Source organism: Schistocerca serialis, chromosome 3 (assembly GCF_023864345.2).
Source record: "Schistocerca serialis cubense isolate TAMUIC-IGC-003099 chromosome 3, iqSchSeri2.2, whole genome shotgun sequence".
Taxonomy (NCBI): domain Eukaryota; kingdom Metazoa; phylum Arthropoda; class Insecta; order Orthoptera; family Acrididae; genus Schistocerca; species Schistocerca serialis.
In genome coordinates, this window is record NC_064640.1 from 775,414,175 (window position 1) to 775,442,103 (window position 27,929).

Sequence of the window (27,929 nt, forward strand, 5' to 3'; positions counted from 1 at the left end):
TTGATGTGGCATAAACATTTATTTTTTCTTAACACACGTAATTTGTTAATTTTGTATCAATATCTGTTTTAAATACCTGCGATTTGTCATCCTTTGGAACGCGAAAACTTAATTCTGGAGAAAAATGTATAGAACTTACATTGTAGGAAATGTAATATAGCCAAATTCTGTAGTGCGAAACTGACAGCCCAGTTCTCGAGATATCAAAGAAAAACCTAATCTGAGCTGTCGTCACAACCCATTGGTCAAAAATTTCAGTGTATTCATCACTAAGCTCCCCTCCCTCCCTCCCTCCCTCCCTCCCTCCCTCCCTCCCTCCAATCCTCCGTACAGTTTGCGACTACAAGAATTTTGCTTATAAATTTTCTTCGTTGAATCGGCTATACGCGACGGTTAACCTGCGAAATAACGCATTCGAGAAAACTCCAAACTGCCAGCGAAACGCTCCTAACGAGAAGACTCAATTCCCTAAATGCCCACTTATTCCGTTCATGCTGCGTTTCCTGATATGTATTCCCTTAGATAAAATTCCGAAGTTCTGGCCCGTTGCGTTACATCTGTATGGTAGCAGTCCAGTGTTCATAGTTAATGAGAACCAAATATTGGGTGTAACAATGCAGTTCACTTCCCCATTGTAGAGCCGTGTGGCCTTGTTTTCACCCTTGCAGTGGGATGCTCAATACTGCTAATGTGTTCAGTCCCATGAGGACACTTATGTAGCGTTGGCAGTTAGCCAACACTACGCACACTACTTGAGAGAGGAGGCCGAATGCACGCCTTAAACTCTCGCAGGCTGGCGTAAGGTCTGAAACAGGATACGTAATGAATGCTATAAAGAAAAGTACGTAGCTGCTGGAATACTTAACTTTAATCCATCATTTGTATACATCGTTCTTGATAAGACATGCTTCATACGATAACTATCAATTGCTATGGCGCCTTGCTAGGTCGTAGCCATTGACTTAGCTGAAGGCTATTCTATCTATCTTCTCTGCAAATAAACGAGGCTTCGTCAGTGTGGCATCGCTAGCTAAGTCGTCCGTACAACTGGGGCGAGTGCTAGTCCATATCTCGAGACCTGCCTTGTGGTGGCGCTCGGTCTGCGATCACTGACAGTGGCGACACGCGAGTCCGACATGTACTAATGGACCGCGGCCGATTTAAAGCTACCACCTAGCAAGTGTGGTGTCTGGCGGTGACACCACAGACACTATGGTATTAAAACAGTTGAGGAGGAAAATGAAGCGCTCTAGTAACTTGGATATTAATTTTAATTCTACTTCCACTCTTTAACAAAAAGCTTGTAGTGAAACTTGAAGCTTTTTGTCAGGTGATTGCATAAAAATTGTAGTTCTGGATATTTTACGGATTTTGGGGGAAGGGTTGGGCGCCGGGGGCAGGAGGTGGGGAGACACTTGAGGCGGCTTGCCAGCCATTTTTCTTCGCGCTAGCATTACGCAACTGAAACTGGAAGAGGCAGAGTTACGTTGCTACACTAAGTACTCCACCACACACAAGGCGGCTTGCGGAGTTCAACTGTAGAGGTGGACAGACTTTGAAACTTCCGTCAGGAAGTCAACTGGACGTTCATTAATATTTGCTTACGTCGTCATAAAATTATCTTGATGCTGATGGAAACTTTATCGTAGATTCGGTTAATTGGATCAGTATTTGGATGTTGGCCAAGGAATGCTTGAAGTTCGTCAGTTACACTTTACTTAATTTTTAACGTGTATGTTGAAAACACGTAAGAGGCATGAAGATGGTGAGAAATTCGAATGAATGTCAGTGGTCACACAGTTTTACTATTGTTGATACGTTCATTCCTAGAGCCATTTATGCTTCATAACGCTTCAGTTTTGTGACGAAATTCAAAGAAGCAAATGAAGCTACACGAATTACTTTAACTGCGTTTCCAGTAAGCTATGTTACGATCTATTGCTAAGTCTATATACGGACCACTATTCACTTTCCTGTTACTTCAAACGTGCGCTCATTTTAGGACTTAGGCGGAATGAGATGGTGTGCAAATATTCAAATACGATTGGGTCAAAGGAAAATAAATTCTCTCACTTACAAAGCCATCTACATCGTTCATGTTTAGGCAAACAAACAAGCAATACGCTTAAAAACCATTGTACATAACGTAACTGTTCACTAATTTACTGATAAGTGACTGTCGAGTAATATTTTCACAAAGCGCGATTTTTCGAATTCACAGCCCCAGGAGACAACATCGGATCTACGAAACGAGACGTCTAAAATGCAGCCTTTAGTGACCTCCAGCCCACTGTCATCAATTCGTTTTTATGCAGCCCCTCGTTCAATGAATCGACGTTGAGGTCACAATCTTTCAACGAATCGACGTGGAGTACGCCCCCATTCGGTGATTCGACGTGTAGACCGCACTCTCATTGCGTTCCCAGGAGGTTACCCATCAAGGTCTTACCACGGCCCTCAACCTGTGATTCGACGTGGAGGTCGCCCTCGTTCAACGATTCGACGTGGGGACAGCACGCACAGTGCGTTCCCAGACGGCTACCCATCACAGTACAGGCGGCACAACAGGCCTCGCTACTACAGATGCAGAATCCTTGCAACCAATCCCAGGCAGTGGGATGCTACGCTCCTCAGGGCTTTCAGTACCAGGTGATGACACAGCACACAGTTATGACGACGACGACGACGACGACGACGACGACGACGACGACGACGACGACTAGAGTACCGGATGTTCTCCGGGGTCCAGTCATTACAGATTTGTCCACATCAGTGGATGTGACTTCTGCAGCAGTTAAAAATTTCTGGTGGTGGTGGTGGTGGTGGTGGTGGTGGTGGTCTCCTCACCGTCCCACTTAGTGGCTAATTAGTCCATGTTAAGAACCTGTGTAGTGCTAGATTGTCATCTTGAGCTTCGTGTACGTTCTGTTACTTGCACCTTTGATAAAGATAAGAATATCCGCCGTTGAATGCCAAGGCAAAAAACGTAACGACACTGTAGTTCGGTGTGGCCATTGTTGAACTGGTACCTCTGTAGAGAATGGAAGCATGTCTGTCGATGACAATTACTACATGGGACGTTGCTGTAGGCTGAATTATTGTTTTAATGCCTTAATATGCGAAATATTAGACATTTCAGGTCTTGGAGCGATGAGAGACAGATAATTGGTCTCGATTTCAGGTCTTGGTCTTGGAGCGATGAGACATAGTTGGTCTAGACACTGTGAAGCCTCATCCAGTGGTATGCACATAATCTATGCAAACTTAGTCGGTTGGGGGTGGGGTAGGAAGGAGGTGCGCCAGAAACGGGTAATTTTATTTCACCTTAAAGCAGGCATTTCAGCTAATGTCTCGAAAATTCAGGTTCTTCGCCCAGGATAAAGTCAGCTTCCTCACATTGCTCTGCAGACTGCCAGTGGAACATCCGTAGTGTGTGTGCTGGAGACTGATCAGCTAGTATTTATTCCTTAAGGATGTATTGTTGCACCGAGATTAGAGCACTCCCTACACTGCTGTGCAGTAGGTCGACAATCACGTAAATCAATCATCAACCTGGAAACATTCCTCCTCGCACAGCCACAAATACAGAACCATTCCAGCGTGATCTGCTCATATTTGGCGTAAAGGGATTTGCAGATGTCAAAAGTTAGTTAGCTACATGAATGAGGTGGTAGAGTAAAAGCTCGGTTTCAACAAGGAGGGGATAGTTAGTCAGTGTCATCAAAGGAAACAAGGTGATAATTATATCCAGTGTCTTTGCAACAGCCCGTGAAATTAGAACTGAAGTGGGTGAGACCCCCCCATAAGAACAGAAATCAGCAGAGTTTCATGATTCTGCTAGTTGAGCAAACAACTGAAGTCCATGTAACCAGTCCTTCGTGTAAACTTACTCATCAGGAAAGCAGATGGGAATGTGAGATTGTTAAATGCCCATTCCGGTATTTACCTTAAGGGGCTCCGGAGAGGCTCAAAATCATGAAAAGTTCAATTTTTACTTTTTTGCGTTTTCTGAATCTGCAGACTATTACCTTTTAATAGATATATAATTTATTCAATTCCGAAGACTACAACTATTTTTAAATTTTTTTTGAAATGTGTTCTACATGGGCGTGACCCACTGTGGCGCTGTTAAACTGCTGTCAAATGGTGTTATTATTAACGTCCGTGTTCATCAGGTACATTTTAGTGATGTGAGATAAACCATGTGTTGTGGCTAACCTGTCATGGTTCAATATATATCGCTGGTGTGATTGTCGATTGTTTCATGTTTATTTACTGTAGTTATCTCGAAAATATTCGTAATTCTGTTTCTTGAGTCTCTGTTTTGTTGAAGTATAATAATGAGTAAAAGTAAAGTTATTAGACATCCTCTGAAGGCTTTTAAGAAAAGGAGAAACGTTGGAAAACCAAAGATACGTGTTATTATTGTAAACAATAAAGTGAGTGAACCTAACCTCTCAAGTACACCTGCCCATAGCAGTCAAAGTGGGAAAGAAAATACTTCACAGAAGAAGCTTGGTTCAATGAGTGAAAACTATGAATGTTTTATGGGCGAATCGGATGTGAATGAAATATTTGATATGTCGGTTCTCAAAGGAATTTTTTCAAACTGTGTAAGATGTATTCATTGTAGTGAAGTTGGTCTGGAACTCTCCATAATAAAGCACGTAGGACTTGCTAGTGAAATACAACTGAAATGTGATAAGTGTTCATACATGACCACCTTTTGGAACAGTGTTGCAGTAACTGCAACTGAAGAAAATGGTAGCGAAATCTACGAACACAACAACGAGCGATGCTTGCTTTAGACAAGGAATGCCTTGGGGCTGCAGACAGGGCTGTAAAGAGTCTAGAAATACAAGCAAGAGTAAACAGGAGGAGGAACAAGAGGAAGCTGGAGGAGGAGTTTGCAAAGGATGAAGATAATCCATCCTATGGACCTGGAATGCACTAAAAAGTTAATCCAATCTTTGTCGCTCGATTCCCAAAACTTATTTTCTCATACTAATTACATGTTTTCTTAGGATCTTCCAAACATATTTGTTTCAAACTTTCAGTAAATGTTACACAGTACCTTCTGCATAATTTAACACAGCCTTTTTCCAAAAAACTGTATATTTTTGAATATATAAATAAAAAATTGCAAAAAATGTTGTGAATTTTCATTACAATTGAAAAAAAATCATCTTTAATAACTGAACTAAAATTTTGTAAAATCCCTGTGTTAAGTTGTAGCCTATATTCCAATAAATAATCTGTAAAAAGTTCAACTTCCTACCTCAAATACTTTGTGAGGAAAGATGTAATTTATAAGCGTTATTTAACATTGCAAGTATAGGGCGTTCCGGAGCCCCTTAAGCGATTTAGGGAAATGACTGAAGAAAGCGGATAGAAATACCTCATAGATCGTCGCCAATTACGATGAGTTCCAGTACACCAGCGGGGCCACTGCAGAGTAATCCATATGAACCGACTTAGCACAGCACCCTTCAGTTTGACAGAAAAGTGATAAGCTAAGACTCACTAGCCGTTCCGTACTAGGCGGAATAGTTGGAACATTAGTACATACGGAATGCCATAGGCATACACAGTGCCAGTAAACAAATAGGCACAAGAGTGTAGATGTATTACAGATATATTGCTGGAGGAAATTCTTGCTAACGGCATTGACAGTGTGGTATAAATCCTGCGTTCAGAATACGGAAGATACACGCAAAGCTATGTTGGAATCACACTATCTCGAAAAACTTCGTTCCTCTACAGAAAAAGAATACCCTAGAGAAATCGTATTGTGAGCAACGGTGTGATGAGTGCATGGCTACAAACGATAAGTTAGTATATCGTTAATATTCCATTGCTTGCTTCACTTTTTCTTCACAAAATATTGAAGCGTGCCAAAATAGATTTGTATCGCAGTGAAATCTCTGATCATTGTGGCTCGCATTCTGCAGCAAAAAAACTAGGTTCAAAAGCTGTATGAACTAACACAACCCTTACTTTCCCTCCCTTACATAGGTACTAATTTAAACTTCGCAGTTCAATTAAAACTTTGTGAACTGCAGTTGATTGGGTGGCTATATTAGTGCTTTACAGCCCTCCTTGAAGTAGTTGCTGTGGTGTCTGGTGCATAAAGGGCAACGACACTCTTATTTTTACTTAAAGAGAATCCCTATTAGTTAAGGGGGCATCAGTCGGCATGGATGGACACCTTTATCGCCTTAGCGGCAGGGCTGTAAAGTCAACTAACCACTAGCTATTTGTTACGAACAACTTAAACTGGGAAAAAAACATAGAAAATGTTGAGAGGAAGGCGAACCAAAGACTGAGATTTATTGGCAAAACACAAATAAGATGCAACAGGTCTACTAGACTGCAAACAATACGCTTGTTCGTCCTCTTTTGGCGTACCGTTGGGCGGGGCGGGGTTCTTAGCGGATAGGATTAACGGAGTACCCTGAGAAAGTTAAGAGGAACAGGTTTTTTTACTACCGAGAAATAAGGTGTGTGTCACGGACATAAGATTTGGGGTCGGCATCATTAACACAAAGCCGTTTCTTGTTGCGGCTGGATCTTCTCCTGGATGTCGATCACCTTCTTTTTCCTCAGTGCGGAAATATTTTGTTGACGTCCTAAATTGGGAGAAACGATCGGTATAATAAAGTGAGATCAGAGCTCGCAAGGGAAGAAACATGTTTTTTCCGCTTGCTGTTAGTGGACTATAGGATTATTGGGAAGGTGGTTCGATGAACGCTCTTTCATGCACTGAAGTTGATTTGCAGAGTACCGATGTAGATATAGACGCAGACGTCAATGTAGACGAAGAATAAGAAAAGACGCCGGTTAGAACAACATATAAAACGACGTTGTGGGCCGTCAACCATATATAACAAATTGATGCCAGGATTTTCTTGGCTGAAGTGCCAGGAGACATCAAACAAGTAAAAGAACTTCGGGGCCACATCTTCGGTCACTGTACCGCTCGCTGCCAGAGAACGCTGTTCCGGGATACTGCAAATCCATTCCCATAGAACAATGCTTCCATCTTGGCGGCGACAGCAGTGTCAGTCAGAAACATTGCCAAAACTCAGCGGAGATTTGTTTGGCTGTAGACATTACTTCGTATTAAATCGTGTACAGGAGAACACTTCTTTAAACTTACCGGAATCGGCGGTACGAGTGCGGTAGGTGTGACGTTAGCGCGATGCATCTATCTCCATGAAAACTTTTCAAGTGGCCGTTTGCAACTAGGAGCCCTGTTACGTGTTTCCAGCTTCGTGGGTGATGCTCAGATCAGCTTAAGTTGTATCCTACTCCTCGTTCCCTGCCTAATGGCTCTGCTGTAAATCCGCTACCCAGTGGTACACGATGCTATACTGTGCTGGCGGGAATGGCCACTCGGAGATTCGAAATCCACATGTGGTGTCTATTGCTTGCAGATAACACTGTTCGGACAGTGGATTTATGAGGTGGGGATCAGGGGGGTGGGACCATAGTGGAATGCTGTACTGAAGCCTAGGACTAAGAGGCCATCCAACACAGAAAGGAATCAGAGGATGTCAAAGACAGTAGACATGGAGATGAATGCATGGATAACTGTGTCAGATTGAAATTTAAGATACTTCACGGAAGATTTATTCTGCCATATTGTCATAAAATGCTACTTCCCTTTACACAACGGAATCCTTGCAAACTGGAGCCATATCAGTATACTGTAAAAAAAATACTTCATAGCTAGACTATGAGGAAGAAAATGTCCCACTTCAGTTGCTCGTTGTTTTTCTGACACTTCCTCTACAGCCACAAAGAGTGGCAGATGTTAAGAAGTGCTGTCCTTGGCTCTGTAAGGGGTGTCTGGCATACACAAAGCTGAACGACTCTGCCAGATTAGTTTGAGATCACTTCAGCGTGGCGCTGAAAAGCCTTACCGTATCTAAGAAAAAAGGATCTGATGTTAGCCAGGAGTCTGGCACCTCGGGAATACAGAGAAACATATGGAGGCCTTCTCAGTTGTTTCTCATAACTGTACACGTAAGGGACTATTGAAAAGTCTTCTGTGAGACTGAAAAATGCTACCTGCCTCCCTGTGTTGTACGATGGCCACTGTCTAGGAAGTGTTCGAAGAAATATCGGGTTTTCGCACTTGGCTTCCACTCTTCCACTTTATGGTGACTTTATTTACATAATATAAAAAATTCTACAAATGTCTGTCGAAATATTGTAGCACTTTCACAACCCCACATTCCTGTACCTGGGCTAGTGCATACTTCGCAGCATCTGCAAAGTGGCAGCTCCTAGGTGCCATCTGTTGCACTTCTGTGGACACTCTTGCATGGTATTAACTTCTCACCCTTGAACTGCGGGCAGTACATTTGTCGCCGCACAGCAGTCCAACCTGATCTGGAGCTCTAGCTCGATGTTTAGTTACGGGTTCCACACTTGTTTGTGGGGTCTTTCTTTTTGGCGATGGTAATGGACTTATTCGCACCTGACATCCAGCATGGTGGCCAGTCTGTTGTGGTGGGGCCCCAATGTACCTGTTCATTGTAGCCCACTGACCACACAGGGATCGCTAGGCTGATAACAACACTAACTCCCCACGTATGCCAAGGGGTAGATGCCCATGCTCTTGGGGATTCTAGACTCCAGCAATGGCCATCCTGCCAGGTGGCCTTCACTGCGGCTGGGTGGCTACTGTGGAGAGGGCCCCTGGTTGGAGTGGGTGGCATCAGGTTGGATGACACACGATGAAGCATAGTAAATAGTCTCTTGCTGGTGGTCAAACGACAGTCTCGAAGCGTTCTGGGCTCAATCCAATGCACAGAAGTATGACCCCAAATTTTTTCCCCTCCCTGGCCACACCATGGGAAGAACGTCAGGCTAAGGATGGCAGCAGATCTTATTTGCCCCAGTAACCTTGTATGTTAGAGAGCTGATAGGGAATCTTTCATGATGATGAAGCCTGTTTTTTGTTGAGCATTTAGAGGACAAGTTTCGGGAGGTGGAGGGCTTGTCCAAAATTAGATGAGGGTCAGTCTTGATCAAAATACCATCCTCAGCCCAGTCATGGGCTTTAGTCAGTTGTGACAAACTGGGATTTTGCTGTAACTATCACACTCTAGAAGAGCTTAAATATGGCTCAGGGTATCATATTTTACAGAGGCCTTATTTTGCAGTCTGATGAGCTGCGCGTCAATTTAGAGCGGCGAGGTGTACATTTCTTTTGGCATGTCCACCAGGGTCCAAGGGATAATCAGGTTGCCACCAGTGCCTTCATCTTATAACGAGAGTGATGCATTACCCAAGAAGGCAAAGGTGATGGTCTACCACTTTGATTTAAAGCCCTATATCCCTCCACCAATGTGGTGCTTTAAATGCTGGAAGTCTCGCCATATGTCTTCCCACCGTACTTCCAGTGTCACACTGCGAGATTGTGGATGCCCATCACATTCCGATACTCAGTTTGCCCCGCCTCCCATCTGTCTCAACAACAGAGAGCACAATTCGCCTTGCTCGCCAGACTGCGGGATTATCAAGAAATAAAGGAAAATCATGGAGTAAGTGACCTTGGTTCAACTGACCTACATTGAGGCTAAGAGGAAACTTGAATGCCTATGTCCTGTATGTATGACACAACCTTAGGCTAACACTACAGCAGTTCTAGCCCCATGACCTCTGCCAGCCCCAGTCAGCTCTCGGAGCCAGAAGACTACACCTCTACACCTGCGCTCTTGATGGTTGGGGGCGGCGGCGGCGGCGGCGGCGGCGGCGTTTCCTTCCCTCCTTGTTGCTCCTGCACCATGTACTTCGGGAGCAACACCCCTCAAACCATTGGGGACGTCTGTCCCCACTTCTAAGCCAGAGAAGTGAAAGCCTTCTTCAGCTTCTCTCAGCAGTAAGGGGTCCCTTGAGTCACTCCCCTCCCAGGTTTCTGCTAGTGGGAAAGATAACACCAGTTGCTGAAGAGCCCAAAAGTAGCTGGTTGTAGGGCTTTACACTCTTCAATCCTGGAGACTGGATCAGTGAAGTCCTCAGAGCCAGGGAAACCCAAGGAACAGGAGAGATCCAAAACGAAGATCCCCAAGACCAAGGGACTTCCAGTGGCACCCACACCACTGCTACCTTCAAGCTCTGTGTCTGTGAATGAGATGGAGATTCTGGCGTCCGCTGAGCACCGAGATCTCGCTGGGCCCTCAGACACAATGGATATAGACTGCTCAGGCAATAAGTCAGTGGCAGCAGGTGACCCTGAGGTGCAAACTGCCTCATTGAATGCTCCATGCCTTCCCAGTCCCACGATGATGACGTCCTCCAATTGAATTGGGACGGTTTTTTCCACCACGTGGGTGAGCTATGGCAACTGTTAAGCTTTATACCTGCTATCTGCATTGCCCTCCAGGAAACGTGGCTCTCAGCAACGTGGACCCCTGCCCTCTGCAACTGTAAGGGATATTACAGGCACTATATCGACTAAAATAGTGTCTGGTGGAATTTGCGTTTATGTCCTAAACGCAGTCTGTAGTGAAACTGCCCCTTCAAACCCCTCTAGAAGCTCTGCCTGTCACAGTAGGGATGACACAGGAAAGAACTGTCTGCAATGTATATCTTCATCCAGTATCCCTGAATGTATTAGTTGCACTGATTGCGCAACTCCCTAAACCTTACCAACTTTTGGGATATGTTAACGCCCATAGCCCCTTTTGGGGTGGCACCTTGCTTACTGGCACAAGGCAGAGATGTCGAAACTTTACTGTCTCAGTTCAACCTCTGCCTCTAACACTGGGGCTGGCACACATTTCAGTGTGGCTCATGGTAGCTAGTGGGCCATTGATTTATCAACTTGGAGCCCAGAACTTCTCCCATCCATGACTTGTTGCAGTGACCACTTCACCATCTTCCTATCATTGCCCCAGCATTAGTCCCACAGACGGCTGCCTAGGTAGGCTTTATAGAAGGTGGACTGGGAAACTTTCACTTCTGCTGTCGGCGCTGACTCTCACCCACACAGTAACAAGGATGTGATGGTTGAGTGACTACAACAATCGTTTATGCGTTAAAAAACGATCCCTCGCTGTTTAGGGTGCCCTGGCGAAAGGCAGTCCCTTAGTGGTCGCTGGAAGTCACTGAAGCAATAAAGGAGCGTCGGCGAGCTCTAAAGCAGCATAAGTGGCACCCTTCCCTGGAGCACCTAATAGACTTTAAGCAGCTCTACCGGCGTTCGCCAACATAACAAACGACGGAAGCAGGAGTGTTAGGAGAGATACGTCTAGACACTTTAGTGCCATGTGTTACCTTCCCAAGTTGGGGCAAAGATAAAATGAGTTTCCGGGTACCAGGCGCCAACTGGGGTTCAGTGTTAACATAAATGGCGTGTTATCTACTGACGCAAACGCAATTGCCGAGCACTTAGCTGATCAATGTGCTAGAGCATCTGCATTGGAGAACTACCTCCCCAGCCTTCGGCACTCCCAAACGGCGGATGGAAGGGAAAGTCCTCTCGTTCACTACACACCACAGTGAATCCTGTAACGCCCCATTTACAGAGTGGGAGCTCCTCAGTGCCCTAGCGCATCGGCCTGACACAGCTCCTGGGCCAGATAGGTCCACAGTCAGATGATTAAAAGTATCTCGTCTGACTAAAAGCGATATCTCGTCTTCAACCAGATCTGGTGTGATGGTGTCTTTCCATCTAAATTGTGGGAGAGCAGCATCATTCTGGTGCTCAGATCCGGTAATAACCCGCTTTATACGGAAAGCTATTGGCCCATGAGCCTTACCAACTTTCTTCGTAAGCTGCTGGAACAAATGGTGTGTTGGCGGTTGGGTTGGGTCCTGGAGTCAGATGGCCTACTGTCTCCATGTCAGGGCGGCTTCCACCAGGGTCGCTCTACCACTGATATTGTCCCTCAAGTCTCCCATCCGAACAGCCTTTCCCAGATGACACCTGGTTATTTACGAAAAGCATATGACAGGACCTGGCGACATAATATTCTTGCCGTATGAGTGGGGTCTCGGAGGCCCGCTCCCGATTTTTATCCACAATTTCCTGTCGCTTCGTACTTTCCGTGTCCTTTTCTGCCTCCCATAGTTACCCCTATATCCAGGAGTGGGGTCCAGCAGGGCCCTGTATTGAGTGTATCTCTATTTTTAGTGGTCGTTAATGGTCTAGCTGCAGCTGTAGGGCCGTCTCTCTCACCTTCTCTGTATGCAGACGACTTCTGCGTTTCGTACTGCGCCTCCAGTACTGGAGTTGCTGAGCGCCGCCTACAGGGAGTCATCCACAAGGCGCAGTCACAGGCTCCAGCCCACGGTCTCCAGCTTTCGGCCGCAAAGTCGTGTGTTACGCACTCCTGTCGCCGTCGTACCGTTAATCCGGAACTGTAACTTCACCTTACTGACGAGGCTCTCCCTGTAATGGAGACCTATTGATTTTTAGGACTGATTTTCGACGCCCGATTAACTTCGCTACCTCACTTTCTTCAGCTTAAGCGGAAGTGCTGGCAGTACCTCAATGCCCACTGCTGCCTGAGAAACACTAACTGCGGTGCAGATAGCTCTACGCTGCTACAGCTCTGAAGAGCCCTTGTTCAATCCAGCCTAGACTATGGGAGTCTGGTTTATGGTTCGGCGGCGCCCTCAGCGTTGCGTTTACTCGACGCAGTCCACCACTGCGGCGTTTGCCTAGCGACAGGAGCTTTCGAGACGAGTCTGATGAACAGCGTCCTGGTGGAGCCCAGTCCCCCCATTAAAGGTTAGGCGTGCACAACTGCTGGCCAGTTACGTTGCACACGTTCGTAGTAATCTTGCGCATTTGAATTAACGTCTCCTTTTCCCACCCACGGCGGTGCATCTCCCACATCGTTGGCCCAGGTCAGAGCTTCAAATTACAGTTTGTGTCCAGTCCCTTCTTTCCGAACTGGAGTCCTTGCCTTTACCACCTATAGTTCAGGTCCATTCATGTACACCTCCATGGTGTATACCTAAGCTGCGGCTTCACCTAGACCTTTCACATGGCCCTAAGACTCTGTTAACCTTGCCGCTCTCGGCTGCCACTTCTCAATTCTTGACATGTACTGAGGCTATGAAGTGGTTTACACCGACGGCTCTATGGCTGATCACGTCGGCTTAACATATATCCATGGAGGACATACTCAACAGCCTTCCTTGCCTGATTGCTGCAGTGTTCACACTGCGGAGCTGGTGGCTATATCCTATGCTCTTGAGCAAATCCGTTCATGCCCTGCGGCGCCGTTTCTTCTGAGTACTGACTCCTTGAGCAGCCTTCAAGCTATTTACATGTGCTATCCTCGTCATCCTTTGGTAGCAACCATCCAGGCGCCATCTACGCCCTGGAGTGGTCCAGTCGTTCAGTGGTGTTTGTCTGGACATCGTCATGTTGGGATCCCAGGCAACGAATTTGACGACAGGCTGGCTAAACAGGCTACGCAGAAACAGCTTATAGAGATCGGTTGCTCTGCAATTGAGCTGCGTTCAGTACTACGCCGCAAGGTTTTGCGGCTTTGGGAGACAGAATAGCATAACCTTAGTATGCACAACAAACTGCGTGCCATTAAGGAGGCTACGAATGTGTGGAAGACCTCAACGTGGGCCTCTCGCAGGGCTCTGTGGTTCTGTCAGCTCCGCATAGGCCACACTTGGCTGACACACAGCTACCTCTGGCACGGTGATGACCTGCCTCAGTGTCGGTGCAGTGCCTGGCTGACAGTGGCCCATTTCTTTGTGAGCTGTCCTCCTTTGGCTGCCCTAAGACGGACTCTTCAGTTGCCAGACTCGTCGCCATTAATTTTAGCTGACAACGCTTCACCGACTAATTTATTATTACGTTTTATGTGATGAAGGGTTTTATCATTCTACAAAAGTTTTCGTGCATGTCCTTTGTCCTTTTGTGATACGCACTCTAATGCTTTAAGGTGGATATTTTAATGTGTCGTAGTGGCTGGCTTTCCATTTTATTCTCGTGGTCAGCCAACCATGGTCACCTGCTCTCTTGCTTTTTATCCCTTCTACGTGTTTATTGCTTCTCTCTGTGGTTTTCTTTTCCTGTTTCGTCCATTGTAGTGTTGATTGTCCTTCTGTCATTCTTCTGGTTCTTCGTTTCTCCTGTTATTGTGCTGTACGTCTTCTTTTCTTCTTTCCTTGTGTAAACATTTTATTGGGAACAAGGGACCGATGACCTCGCAGTTTGGTCCCTTCTATCCCCCTCGTCAATGTTTTAAACCAACCAATCGGGTAGGTCTGCACATACCCAGGGGCCCTTTCAACTGAAATAGCAAATGGTCTCCAAACAGATTACTCTTAATGTTCTTAAAACATTAAGAAAACTAGCCTTGTAATTCTTTCTAGGCTCCAATGAATGCTTAAAACTTGGCGTTTTCTTTCACGCCAGTGAGTTCAGGGAACCAGACTGTTTGTCAGAATGTGACACTTTCGCAGCGCAATCTTCTTAAATGCATACGCATCAAACCATAAATAGGGTCTCATCTTGCAGTCTGTTATTGTGGGCGGTGTACAGTCAAGCCCACTTGAAATGTGAGGTCTGAAATCCTTGCTGGGCGGTCTAATTGTCGTTCCTGCACTCATTTTTCCTTCTTAAATGCATGAGCAAGTTTCAAACCGAATAATGGTTCCAGGCATGTCCCTGACGTATTTTACAGTAATACGCTAAGTCTCTACTTTGAGTTCAGTTGCATTGAAAACTGTTCCATCTGATAAGAAAAACGTGATTTTCGAAATTTGATTACTTGTACTTATTTTTCACGTGCTACACGCTTGTCACCCTCCTGGGTGCCCCCCCACAGCTCTTCAGTGGGTACGTGTGCGCCACGCACAGGTCCCTGAGCTATTGGAACCTTTCTTTTCAGGACTCTTGTTCCTTTCCCTATATGTCCTTACTCCTTTCCCTTTGCTCCTTTATTTTCACCTCTTGTTATTTCTGTCTTGGTATCCTCCTGACCTTATTTCATTATGAGGTTTTGGTTTGTTTTCCTCTTCAGCTTTTTATTTCTGGTCCCCTTTCTGATACCGGTAGTGAGAACCAGGTGGGGAAGAACTCCACCCTAGCGTCTTTGGCGAAGGAGGGCCAAGCTTGCTGGCTTGGGGTGAAACTTTCTAGTCTGTACCAGGGATGATCACCAAAACTGTTACTTCTGTTTGTGCAATGCATTGTGGAACAGTTCAGGCCTTCTGCAAAATGAGATCTGATTGCTTCCTTACATAGACAACTCTTGGCAGCCAATTGGCCTCCCGGAATGCCTGTGACCTCTTAGGGGACAGCCCAGACACAGGATGTTGTTTTCCAGAGGCAAGAGGGAACTTAACCACCAGTACAATGATGAACTCGAGGCTAATCTGGACGAAATGGCGCTCATTTTGTGTGACGTGTCCAGAGAGATTATAGGACAATCGTGTAGTCACTGGGGCTTTCATCCTGGCCTTGGAGAGGGTGCCCTAGCTGACAAAGTTAAGATGACCATATACAGATAGGTCAAACCATTAATTTAACCTCCCATTTGTCGCTTCTATTGCCTCAAGTTAGGCCACATGCCCTCACCATGGGTGCCACTCTCATCTATGGTGACCAGCCACCATCTTCATGTGGGGAGCCCTCAACCCCCATGTTTATCTGTGTAAATTGGAACGAAAACGAATGCAGACAATACATCGTCTGTTACTCTAAAGCACAATAGTAGTTCGGCAAGACTTCACTCAAATTTCTTGTCCTGGCAAAATATCTAACCTTTGATAGACATGTACATGAGGCCGCATCCTTCTCCCCATTGTATCAACTGCAATAGCGACCATGCCGCCACCTCTCGAGAATGTGCAATTTATCTTGATGAGTGGGATGTCCAGATCTGGGTCAAGGAAAGATTTACCTGGTTATTGGATAGTCACAAACCCTGCGTTCTACCATCTGGTAGTTACATCACTGTTCCTCCATCTCGCTCCATGAAGGACATGGCCATGCAGACAGGCGACCTCAAATTCAGCAATGTGGTTGTTGTGAAATCGCCAATTGTCATGTAGCATCGCTGTCTCCTCATCCAGCTGTGCAACAAGCCACCACTCGCCTCCTGGGACGAAGTTACCTGCTACACAGCTGGCAGGTCAGAAAGGACAGAATGACTACTCGCTGAACACTTCCTATGTGCCTCCAGCCAACATACATGCCTTCCTCTGTGAACCTGAAAGGCTCCAAGAAGTCAAACCAAGGCAAATGGTATTCTGGTTCACCAACTTGGAGATCCTCTTGGATTTTGTTGCCACGAGATATCCTCGCCCAGCCGACCTCAGTGTCTCTGGTGCACTCTGCCAATCGTTTTTCTGCCCTGTACTCTGCAGATAGATACAGACAGAGGATGACAGCGGCTCTGTAGATCCTCCAGCCTCTGCACCCTCTATCAGTAAGTCTTTGAAGGCTGATACTAGGTAGCTGTCGAGGTGATACCGTCATTTTTTCCCTCCTCCCTTTTCCTTGTCATGACTCCTTCAATGGAAGACTGTTGGCCTTCGATCAGAGGATTCATGGCTGGTCTCAGAATCAGTGTCTGCTTGTTCTGTTTCCAAGAAACAATAGTCCCCATGACCGCTTTGAGCTTACATTTCTTTCCATTTCGTTTTGACATCTCCTCCTCCTCCTCCTCCTCCTCCTCCTCCTGAGGAAGACATTCCCTCTCACTGGGAGTCATGCTGTTCATACAGGATGACGTTCATAGTCAGCCCATCTCCCTGACTACCAGCTTTCAAGCTGTTGCACTTTGCCTTTTCCTTCCTCACTTGACCTTTCCCCTCTTATTTAGATCCATCTGTCATTCAGTATGACCAGGGAAGACATCCTCCACCTCATTGGGCAACTACATCACCCCTTTCTGCTGCTAGGTGACTTTAATGCGCACCATCCTCTTTAGGGTTCTCCCAGAACCTGGCGGATAGGCGCTGTCCTGTTTGACCTTCTAAACCAAATAAACCTCCCTTGAATTAACACAGGAGCACCCATGTTCCTTCGACTCGACGCACACCTATTCCCATTTGGACATCTTCTGCACTGCCCAGCTTGCCCATCATCTTGAGTGGTCACATTCTGACATGTACTCACGTGACAATTTTCTTTGTGTGATCAGATTGCTGACTCCTACACCACCTATGTGCACACCCAAATGACATCTTTTCTAAGACCAGCTGGAGGCCTTACAGATTCCTGACGACCTTCGATGAACATAATTTCCCTAGTTGCGATGACCAGGGTAGAATCTTTTTAATGTTACCCTTAATGCCGCAGAACGTTCCATTCATATTCCTCCCAGGGGGTCCACAACTCTTTTGTGGATATGTGCGTAGCGAGCACGGGACCCCGAGCTAATGTGGCCCTCCTTCCTTACCAGGCTGCATACTTTACTTATCCGCATCCTTCCCTGTCCCCCATCTTCGCCCCTCCTCCCCTCACCTCTGGCTCTTTCCTTCCCTTTCTCCCCCTCTCGGAGTATGGTTTGTGCCTACGTCCAGAGACGGACGCTCGTAAATTTGACGCCTTCTTCGCCTTCCCTGGTTGTATGTCTTCATCCTTCCTTTGTCCTTCTCTTTTCCTTACCTCTTCTCTTTACCCTTTTCTCCGCTGCGGCGTTTGAGACCTCTTCTTTCCTTTCCCTTTTTTTGTTTTTTCCTTTCTTTCTTCCTCCCTGTGCGTGTCTGAAGGCCGACCCACGCATTTTCGTGCGTAGCCGGTGACAGGGTAACGCGTAATTCCCCACCCCGGGTAGACAGGTAGGACACGTATGTACCCCCTGGTAATGGCCAGGCCCAGGGAGGGGTGATTACCCGAGCTGATAACTTCCGAAAGTGCCGATTGGTCCCTCCGTCCGTTTGTCGGGAGGTGTGAACAAGCACCTAAGGCGGGAGTGCCCTCAGAGAGGCCCCCACAAGGGAAGAGCGCGCCATTGGAGACGCTGGTAATCTTGGGGGATTCTTCCGCAATGGTTTCCTTACCTTCCACTATGTCCGCTCACAAGTGTAAGTTCACTGAGTCTCAGCCACAGACAGTTCTTCCATCGTTGCCACAGTTCCTTGTTGTTTCTCGGTCTGATGAAGGTCACAACTTCTCCACAGTCAACCCTTTCATTATCCAGAAAGGTGTCGACGCAATTGCAGATCCTGTAAAGTCTTCCCGTTTACGAAATGGCACCTTGTTGTTAGAAACAGTCAGTGCCCTCCAGGCACAAAAATTGCTGCATACTTCACTGCTCCACACCTTCCCTTCCCTTCTCGCGTGGAGTCGTTTATACACGCTCCCTCGATGGATTGTCTGACGACGAAATTCAGAACTACCTGTCTGACCAGGGCGTAACGGCTGCTCATAGAGTTATGAAAAGGGTTGACACGAACATCATTCCAACCCGCACTGTCTTCTTGACATGTGACAAAGTTCAACTCCCATCCAAAATCAAAGCAGGCTATGAGATAATTTCCGTTCGCCCTTATGTCCCAAACCCTACGCGTTGCTGTCGGTGTCAGCGGTTCAATCACACCAGCCAGTCCTGTTCCAATCCGGCCAAATGTGTTACTTGTGGCAAGGATGCCCATGAGGGTGCTTGTCCACCTCCGTCCCCTCGCTGCATCAACTGTATGGGTGACCACGCTGCTTCCTCTCGAGATTGCCCCATTTTTAAAGACGAATAGCTCATCCAGGAAATCAGAGTGAAGGAAAAGATGTCGACATTTGCTGCTCGAAAATTATTCGCCAGTCGACAGCCCACCATGCCTCAGACAGGAAAATACAGCACTGTCCTTGCTTCTCCTCGGCCAACAAAGGAGGCGGCCACGCAGACTTGCGACCTCACCTTTAGTGCCACGGTCGTCAGATCGGCCAGCGCAAAATCGCCTGTTCAACCTCACCACTTTCGCCTGCCCACTCTATGGCTCACCCTTGGAGTTCCGCTAAATCTCGAGTCCAAAAGTCAGACACCAAGACTTTGAAAAAAGAGCATACTCGTGAAGAGTTTTTATGTACCCCAACTTCACAACATCGGTTCCTCTTTCATCTAAACATCATATTTCCAAGAAGGCTAATAAGAAACCCAGTTCATCTCCTTTTCCGCCAAGGCGCATCTCATCTACAGAACCACCTGGCGGAAATCGCCCTCGGCAATCTTCTGTGTCGCCGAGGCGCACTGCTGGCGGCCGATCAACCGGCTGATCGCTGATGGCAGGAGCTGCTCCTGAACAACCTATGGATCAGGATCTTCTGCCTTGGCTGAATGCCATTCCATGCTGTCGGTCGCAAGCTCTGAGCAGTCCTTGAGTTGACGGCAACCTTGGTCACATTCCCCCATTTTCTGTTCACCCTATGTCCATTATCCACTGGAATATCCGCGGCATTCGAGCCAGTCGGGATGAATTGTCGATCCTCTTATGTTCCTACTCGCCGGTCATCTTCTGTCTTCAGGAAACAAAGCTGCGTCCCCGTGACCGCTTTGTTCTCCCCCATTTTCAGTCCATCTGATTTGATCTCCCCTCTGTTGAAGGCACTCCAGCCCATGGAGGACTCATGATTCTTCTCCATGATACTCTCCATTATCGCCCAATCCACTTAAACACTTCCTTCCAAGCTGTCACTGTCCGTATTTCCCTTTCTGGGCCCCCAGGGGTTCAGCGTTCATTTGCTGAGTACGGGCTTGGCGACCCCGGGGTCCTGAGCTGGGGACTGGTCAGCGCTGCCAGTCTCCTGTCACCGTAACCCCCGGACATGCTTCAGCGACTACCGTATGGTGCGGCGGTGGAATGTTGTGTGCTGTGGGGAATGGCATTCTTGGCTTGACCGCCTGGATTGCGAGGAAGGTAAACCTCTATAAACACCCCTCAATCTTACGGTGTGCTGCGCTCCTATAAGATGCATAGCTGTTGGGGTGGAACAGTCGCAAGCGGGCAACCTCTGGGGCACCTGCCGCACCCCAGTTGTATACGGCTTACTCAGGCACGTGGGGCTCTGTCTGAGTGGACCTTTAGTTCCCTAGCTGCTCGTGGGACCACAATGGACCCTTCGACCTCTACATTTCCCCCTACCAGTGGATTGGGTGGGCCACTGGTAGGAAAACACACCCCATCGAAAAAGCGACTTCGTGCTGCGAGTCCTCCAGCTCCTGGTGTTGCTGGAGATTTATCAGACTGTCGTAACAGAGCACATGCTGAAAATCAGAATGTGTTTTTGATTATTAAACGGAAGGAGGGTAGCTTTGAGAGGGTTTCTCCCTTTTACATCCACAAGGGTCTTGAGGGAATTGCAGGTACACTGAAATCTGTTAAGCGACTGCGCAATGGTACTCTCTTAGTTGAGACTTCTAGTTCCTGTCAAGTTGCTTCTCTTCGGAAAGCACCCAGTCTCGGAGAGTACGCTATCGAGACCGAGATCCACTCCACACTCAGCTATAGTAAGAGTGTTGTGACATGTAGGGACTTGTTAGATATCTCCACAGACGAGTTGAAATCTGAGTGGGCTGACGAAGGTATTGTTGACGTGCAGAATATTATGGAGCGAGTCGATGGGGACCTAGTAAAATCAGTCTCATTTATTCTCACGTTCAGTTGCCCGAGACTTCCAGAGCATGTTAAAGCGGGGTTCTTACGTTTGCCGGTACGGCCATATTTCCCCAACCCAATGCGCTGCTTTAAATGTCAGTGCTTTGGGCATACTACATTGGGGTGCAATGGGATAGCCACTTGTGGTAAATGTGGTCAGCCTGCCCATGAAGGAGCCGATTGTTCATCGCCTGTGAAGTGCGTGAATTGCTTTGGGAGTCACCCTGTCTGGAGCTGGGTCTGCCCCATCTATCTCGAGGAACGGAAGATACAGGAGATCAAAACATCTAAGCGCATCCCCTATGGTGAGGCCAAGAAGCTCTTTAAGGCCATGCAACCTCCTGTGTTTACGACATCTTTCGCTTCCGCCCTGAAAAAACCAGTACAAATGGCCACTGTTGCTACACAAACGGAGGTTGCTAGTGTTAGCACTAATACCTGCGTTTGCCAGTGCACTTGTGCTGCTGCAGTTGTTTTGCAACCTGCGGCTCTCCCCGCAACGTCGGACAAGGCCGTGGTTGCTGACATTGGGGTACTTCCTGCCTCTTCACCTATGGCGCCTTCTGCCCAGGCGAGTGAAGCTCCACCTGCTGACAAGGCTCTGCATTCTAAACCCCCTTAGACAAAGACGCCGAAGGTGAAGATTTTGCCACCTGAGGAGACTGGTCAGAGTCGGTCCGATGACGAGGCCATCCTACTGTCTGACCTCTCCCGTGGGTCGTCATCGGAGCTGATGGACATTGATGTCGACTGGGGGCGCTCTTCTCGCCCCAGGAATAAATCTCCGGCCAGTACGGGCTCTCCTCCAAAACACAGAGGCCAGGTGAAAGTTCAGCCACCCTGATCACTGGCTCCCATATTACAGTGGAACCTGAATGGGTTCAGGACGCATGTGGCCGAACTACAACTCCTTGTACGTGAGTTCCCTTTGTGCTTATGTCTCCAAGAGACACATTTTCGTGCCACTGATGCTCCTTCTTTACGGGGCTATACCGTCTATCGGAAAGATGATCTGACGGGGGAAAGGGCAAAGGGTGGTGTTGCGGTTTTTGTCCGTGACATGCACCCCTCATCTGAGCTCCCTCTCGTTACAGACTTGCAAGCAGTTGCAGTTGACCTTCTTGTGGGTCGGAGGCTCACAGTCTGTTCACTTTACTTACCCCCTCAGGATGCGATAGACTCTGAGGCTCTCACAGACCTTATTCGCCAACTTCCCCGCCCATTTCTTCTTCTGGGGGACTTCAATGCTCATAATGTCTTATGGGGCTCTTCGACTATTTGCCCCAGGGGTCGCATTCTGGAAAGCCTCATGATGTCTGAAGAACTGTGCATCCTCAACTCTGGTGCTCCCACTCATTTCTGCACTGCTTCTGGGTCGTCATCAGCTATTGACCTTTCCTTTTGCTCTCCAGCACTTGCGGATTCTGCTCTGTGGGAGGTTGCTGCTGACCTCCATTCTAGTGACCACTTCCCCCTTTGGATTCGCCTCCTGGATGAGGCTATGGCATTTCCGGTACTGCCCCAGTGGCACCTCTGCAGGGCTGACTGGACACTTTTCAGCCAACTGGCTGTTTTGGAACACCGTGCCAGCGTCCACGAATCGGTAGACCATGTTACAGCCGTGATCTCCCATGCTGCTGAATTGTCAATCCCACGGTCATCCGGTCATCCCAAGAGGCGTCCTGTCCCTTGGTGGACCGGTGAGTGCCGCTCAGCTATCCGAGCCCACCGTGCAGCTCTGCGCCGCTTAAAGTGCCGTCCCTCAGCTGACAATCTTGCGGCCTTTCGGGCGGCAAGGGCCAAGGCGCGGCGAGTGATTAAAGAGAGCAAACGACGGTCATGGCAATCGTTCTTGAACTCCATCTCCCGCTCCACTAGTTCTACGAAAGTATGGGAAGCCATCAGGAGGATTTCCAGGAAACTCGGCCAGCTTCCTGTCACGGCATTGCTGCATCAGGGAAGTCTCCTCACGGCGCCGAGAGACATTGCCCAGACACTGGCCATGCATTTTGTGGAATCTACCGCCACTAACTGTGATCCAGATTTCTGCCGCTACCGCACTGCCATCGAGAGGGGTCACTTGGACTTCTGGTCTCCTAATTCTGAACCCTACAACTGCCCCTTAACAATGTGGGAACTGGATTCGGCGCTGTCTGTGGCTCATGATACTGCGCCTGGTCATGATCAAATCCGGTATAGCATGCTGCAGCACTTGTTACTGCCTTCCAAGGAAGTTCTCCTGAATTGTTTTAATATGATATGGTTATCCAGCACGTACCCTGACTCGTGGAGGGAGGCGATGTTGATACCCCTCCTCAAACCAGGGAAGGACCGAATGCATCCCAGTAGTTATCGAAGTATCGCCTTGACGAGCTGTGTCGGGAAGACGTTGGAACGCATGGTCAATCGTCGCCTGGTTTGGCTGCTCGAGACCAGGCAGCTCCTTAGCCCCTCTCAGTGTGGCTTTCGGAGATGTCGTTCCACTATAGACAACTTGACCCTGCTTGAGGCGGCCATCCAGCAGGCCTTCCTGCGTAACCAGCATTGTCTAGGTGTCTTCTTTGACATTCATAAGGCGTATGACACTACTTGGCGCCGCCATATCCTCAATCAACTCCATGAGTGGGGCTTTCGTGGCCGTCTCCCCATCTTCATTCGGTCCTTTCTTTCCCACCGCCTCTTTCGCTATAGGGTTGGTAATGTGCTATCTGATATGTATGTGCAGGAGAATGGTGTTCCTCAGGGAAGCGTTTTAAGTGTCACCCTCTTTGCCGTCGCCATTAACAGTATCACGTCCACTATCAGGAGTCCTGCCCAATGCTCCTTGTTTGTGGACGATTTTGCTGTTTTCTGTTCTTCCTCCAGTCTTGTCACTGCTAGTCGGCAGTTGCAGCTTACGATACAGCGATTAGAGGCATGGACTGTGAAGACGGGTTTTACCTTTTCTGCAGGCGTCTGAGGGACACCATTCTTCCTTTTAGCGACACTGTGCGGTTCCTGGGCCTCACTTTTGATTCAAAGTTGTCGTGGTTGCCTCACCTTAAAGACCTCAAGGTGCGGGGCCTGAAGGCACTGAATATTTTGAAGTGTCTGAGCCATCGGTCCTGGGGAACAGATCGGGCGCGTCTGCTGCAGTTTTATAGGGTTTTCGTCCGATCGCGTCTTGACTATGGTTGCACCGTGTATGGGTCAGCAAGGCCTTCGTATCTGAAGATTCTTGACGCAGTACACCATGAGGGTATCAGGCTGGCCACTGGTGCCTTCCGTACTAGTCCCATCCCCAGCTTGTGTGCTGAGGCAGGGGAACTGCCGCTCGCCATCCGGCGGAAACTCCTCATGGTGCGACGGGTGTGTAAATTCCTTGCCTGTCCTACCTCCCCTGCGTACCCTACCGTTGCCCGACCGCCTATGGAACGTATCTTTTTCCAGTCGTCCCAGGGCAACGAGACCATTTGGGATTCGTGCCAAGCATTTGCTTGGGTCCCTTGGTGTGGAGCGTGTGGCCCCCCAACGACAAGGTTTTCCTCGCCTGCCTCCCTGGTTGCTCCAGGGGCCCAGCGTCCTTTTAGACTTGTCGTAGTACCGGAGGAGCTGCACTCCTGCGTTTGTTTTTACCTCCTTATTTTATGATATTTTAAACCAGCATCCCGACCATGTACCAGTATTTACGGATGGCTCTAAACAGGGGGACTATGTTGGTTGTGCTGTTGTTTTCCCTGATCGACTCGCCAAGTTACGGCTTCCTGCGGCGTTTACCATCTTTGATGCCGAATTGTTTGCGATCTTGCGGGCATTGGAGCAGATGAGATGTGTCCCCAGTCGTAAGTTCCTCATCTGTTCTGACTCCCTGAGTGCCCTTCAGACCATGCAACACTTGTACCCAGCGGATACGGTCGTCCAGAACATCCATGATGCCCTACTCCACCTGCAGCGGCAGGGGAAGGTGGTTTCCTTCTGCTGGGTGCCGGGGCACGTGGGTATTAGGGGAAACGAGCTGGCGGATGTGGCTGCCAAAGATGCATGTTCCCTCCCTCACGTTGTTGAATGTGCCGTCCCCCTCCATGCTGTTACCTCCCTCCTGCGTTTTCGCGTTATGCGTCAGTGGGAAGAGGAGTGGCTGGCAGTCGGTGAAAATAAGCTGCGTCTGATCAAGGCCACCACGCGGCCATGGCGTACGTCCTACCAGTCATGCAGGCGGGATGAGGTTCTCCTCACTCGCCTCCGCATCGGGCACAGCCCCTTCACACATGGTTTTTTACTCCGGCGGGAGGATCCCCCAATCTGCAGTGCTTATGGCGTCCAGATTACTGTCCGCCACATTTTACTTGACTGTCTTTTATTCTCTGACCAGAGGGCGGTGGTATCTTTGCCACCGGATTTGCCCTCTATTTTGAAAGACGACGCATCGTCTGTGGTTAAGGTTTTACGGTTTTGTGTCCTGTCCAATTTGTTGCCACGGATTTTAGGGAGAGGGTTTTAATGTGCTGCTCGATGACTGGCTCACCCAGATTTTAGGTAAGAGGTCCGCCAGTCACGAATCCCTCCTTGTTTCCCTTCGGTTTCTGTCCTCCCTTCCTTGTGTTTCCTTTCCCTTTTTAGTGCAATCCTTTTCCTCTTGTTTTGCCTCTGTATGTGAGGATTTGGAACTGCGTCAGGTCTGTGTCTTTTAGCTGTACCCCTTGTGCGCTGTTCGTCTTAGTCCCTTCACTGCATGTGTTCCTGTTTTTCTGCGTTTGGGCGCTGATGACCCCGCTGTTTAGCGCCCGTAAACCTCAAACACCACACACACACACACACACACACACACACACACACACACACACACACACACACACACTCTTTCTGGATATACCTTTTCTCTTTGTACTGTATACGTTCCATCGTCCACACAAATAGCACGAGCTGATCTCCTTCATCTTCTTGGTTAGCTTCCACCCCCCTATTTGCTGGTTGGGTACTTCAATGCCCACCACCCGCTTTGGGGATCTCCACATCCTTGTCCACGTGGCTCACTATTGCTAGACGTCTTCCACCAAGCGGATCTAGTTTGCCTCAACACTGGGGTCCCTACATTTTTGTCTGACTCCACGACAAATTTCTCATTTGGACCTTTCGGTCGGTTCTGTTACGCTAGCTCGGCGCTTCGAATGGTTCGCCCTTGACGATACACACTCGAGTGACCAATTTCCATGTGTCCTTAGACTGCAGCCTCAACTGCCCTATATGCGCCCGCGACGCTGGAAGTTTGCCCAAGCCGATTGGACACTTTTTTCGTCTCTAGCGACGTTCGATGATCGTCACTTACCTAGCGTCGACGATGAGGTCACACATATTACAGACGTTATTCTTACAGCTGTGGAACGTTCAATACCACGCACCTCCGCATTGCCCTGGCGCCCCCCAGTTCCTTGGTGGAACGAGGCATGCCGTGACGCAATACGTGAGCGGCGACATGCTCTTCGTGTTTCCCGCCACCATCCTACTTTGGCCAACTGTATCCGCTTTAAGCAGTTCCGTGCGCGATGCCGTCGCGTCATCCGCGATAGCAAGAAGGCAAGCTGGAAATACTTTATTAGCTCATTTAACACCTTCACTCCCTCTTCGGAAGTTTGGAGTCGGATTCGAGGGTTATCAGGCGCGTTTAGTTTCTCCCCAGTCTCTGGGCTCACTGTCGCGCGTGATACGTTAGTGGACCCCGTCGCAATTTCTAACTCCTTGGGTAAACACTTAGCTGATATTTCGAGTTCTTCAAATTACCCGCCAGCGTTTCTCCCGAAGAAACGTGCAGCGGAAGTGCAACCTCTTGCTTTCTTCCCTCAAAATCGCGAAAGCTATAATACTGTTTTCTCCATGCGGGAACTCCAACATGCACTCTATTCTTCTCGCTCCTCCGCCCCAGGACTGGATGGTATCCACATCCAAATGTTGCTGCATTTATCAACTCATAGTCTGCGTTACCTCCTTCGCATTTATAATCGAATTTGGACCGACAGTACTTTTCCCAGACGATGGCGGGAAGCTATCGTCGTTCCCGTTCCGAAACCTGGAAAGGACAAACATCTCCCCTCTAGCTATCGCACCATTTCTCTCACGAGTAGTGTATGTAAGGTTTTGGAGCGTATGGTGAATTGCCGTTTAGCTTGGTGGCTGGAGTCCCGCAGTCTTTTAACACCTGGCCAATTCGGTTTCCGAAAGCATCGTTCTGCAGTTGACCATCTTGTTTCTCTCTCCACTTACATCATGAACAATTTTCTCCGGATACGCCAAACAGTAGCAATATTTTTTGATCTGGAGAGAGCATACGATACCTGTTGGAGGACAGGCATTCTCCGCACACTGTTCTCTTGGGGCTTTAGAGGCCGGCTGCCCCTTTTTCTTCGCGAATTTATGGCAGAGCGCACATTTAGGGTGCGGGTGAACACTACTCTCTCCCGTACTTTCTCCCAAGAAAACGGGGTACCCCAGGGCTCCGTGCTAAGTGTTGTACTGTTTGCTATTGCCATAAATCCAATTATGGATTGTCTCCTTCCTGATGTCTCGGGCTCCCTCTTTGTGGACGATTTTGCGATCTTCTACAGCTCTCAACGGACCAGCCTTCTTGAACGACGTCATAAAGGATGTCTCGATCGCCTCTACTCTTGCAGTTCCGAAACCGGCTTCCGTTTTTCTCCCAGCAAGACCGTTTGTGTTAATTTTTGGCGACGTAAGGTGTTTCTTCCACCCTCCGTACATCTAGGACCTGTCAACCTTCCGTTTTCGGACGTCGCTAAATTCTTGGGTCTTATGTTTGACAGAAAACTGTGCTGGTCCTCCCACATTTCCTATCTTTCGGCTCGCTGTCTGCGATCCCTTAACACCCTCCGTGTCTTGAATGGTACCTCCTGGGGAGCGGACCGAGTGGTCCTTCTCCGCCTCTATCGCGCCTTAGTGCGATCGAAATTGGACTATGGAAGCATAGTCTACTCCTCTGCTCGGCCGTCTATTCTTCATCGTCTCGACTCTATCCACCACCGTGGATTACGTTTAGTGTCTGGAGCTTTTTACACCAGCGCTGTGGAAAGCCTTTATGCTGAGACTGCTGAACCTCCGCTGTCCAATCGGCGAGCAGTCCTTCTCAGTCGTTATGCTAGCCATCTGTCTTCCATGCCTGCTAATCCAGCCCATGACATTTTTTCGACACCTCCTTTGATGTAGGGTATGCAGGCCGCCCCTCCTCCCTACTACCACCGGGAGTCCGCTTCCGTCAACTGCTCCATTCTCTTTCCTTCCGCTTTCCTAAAACCTTCTTGACAACTTGGGGTACAGCACCGCCTTGGCTCCAGCCCTGGACCTGTTTGCCCCAT

The 27,929-nt window shown here is 48.3% G+C and overlaps 1 protein-coding gene across 1 annotated transcript in view; it reads left to right on the plus strand.

The window, feature by feature from the left end:
* The first annotated feature begins 2,670 nt into the window (after positions 1–2,670).
* LOC126471221 (trichohyalin-like) overlaps positions 2,671–27,929 on the plus strand; it is a 167,239-nt gene continuing 141,980 nt past the window's right edge. Inside the window, exon 1 of the mRNA XM_050099345.1 lies at positions 2,671–2,837. Coding sequence (XP_049955302.1) covers positions 2,671–2,837 — 167 coding nt within the window. The remainder of the gene's footprint in view (positions 2,838–27,929) is intronic.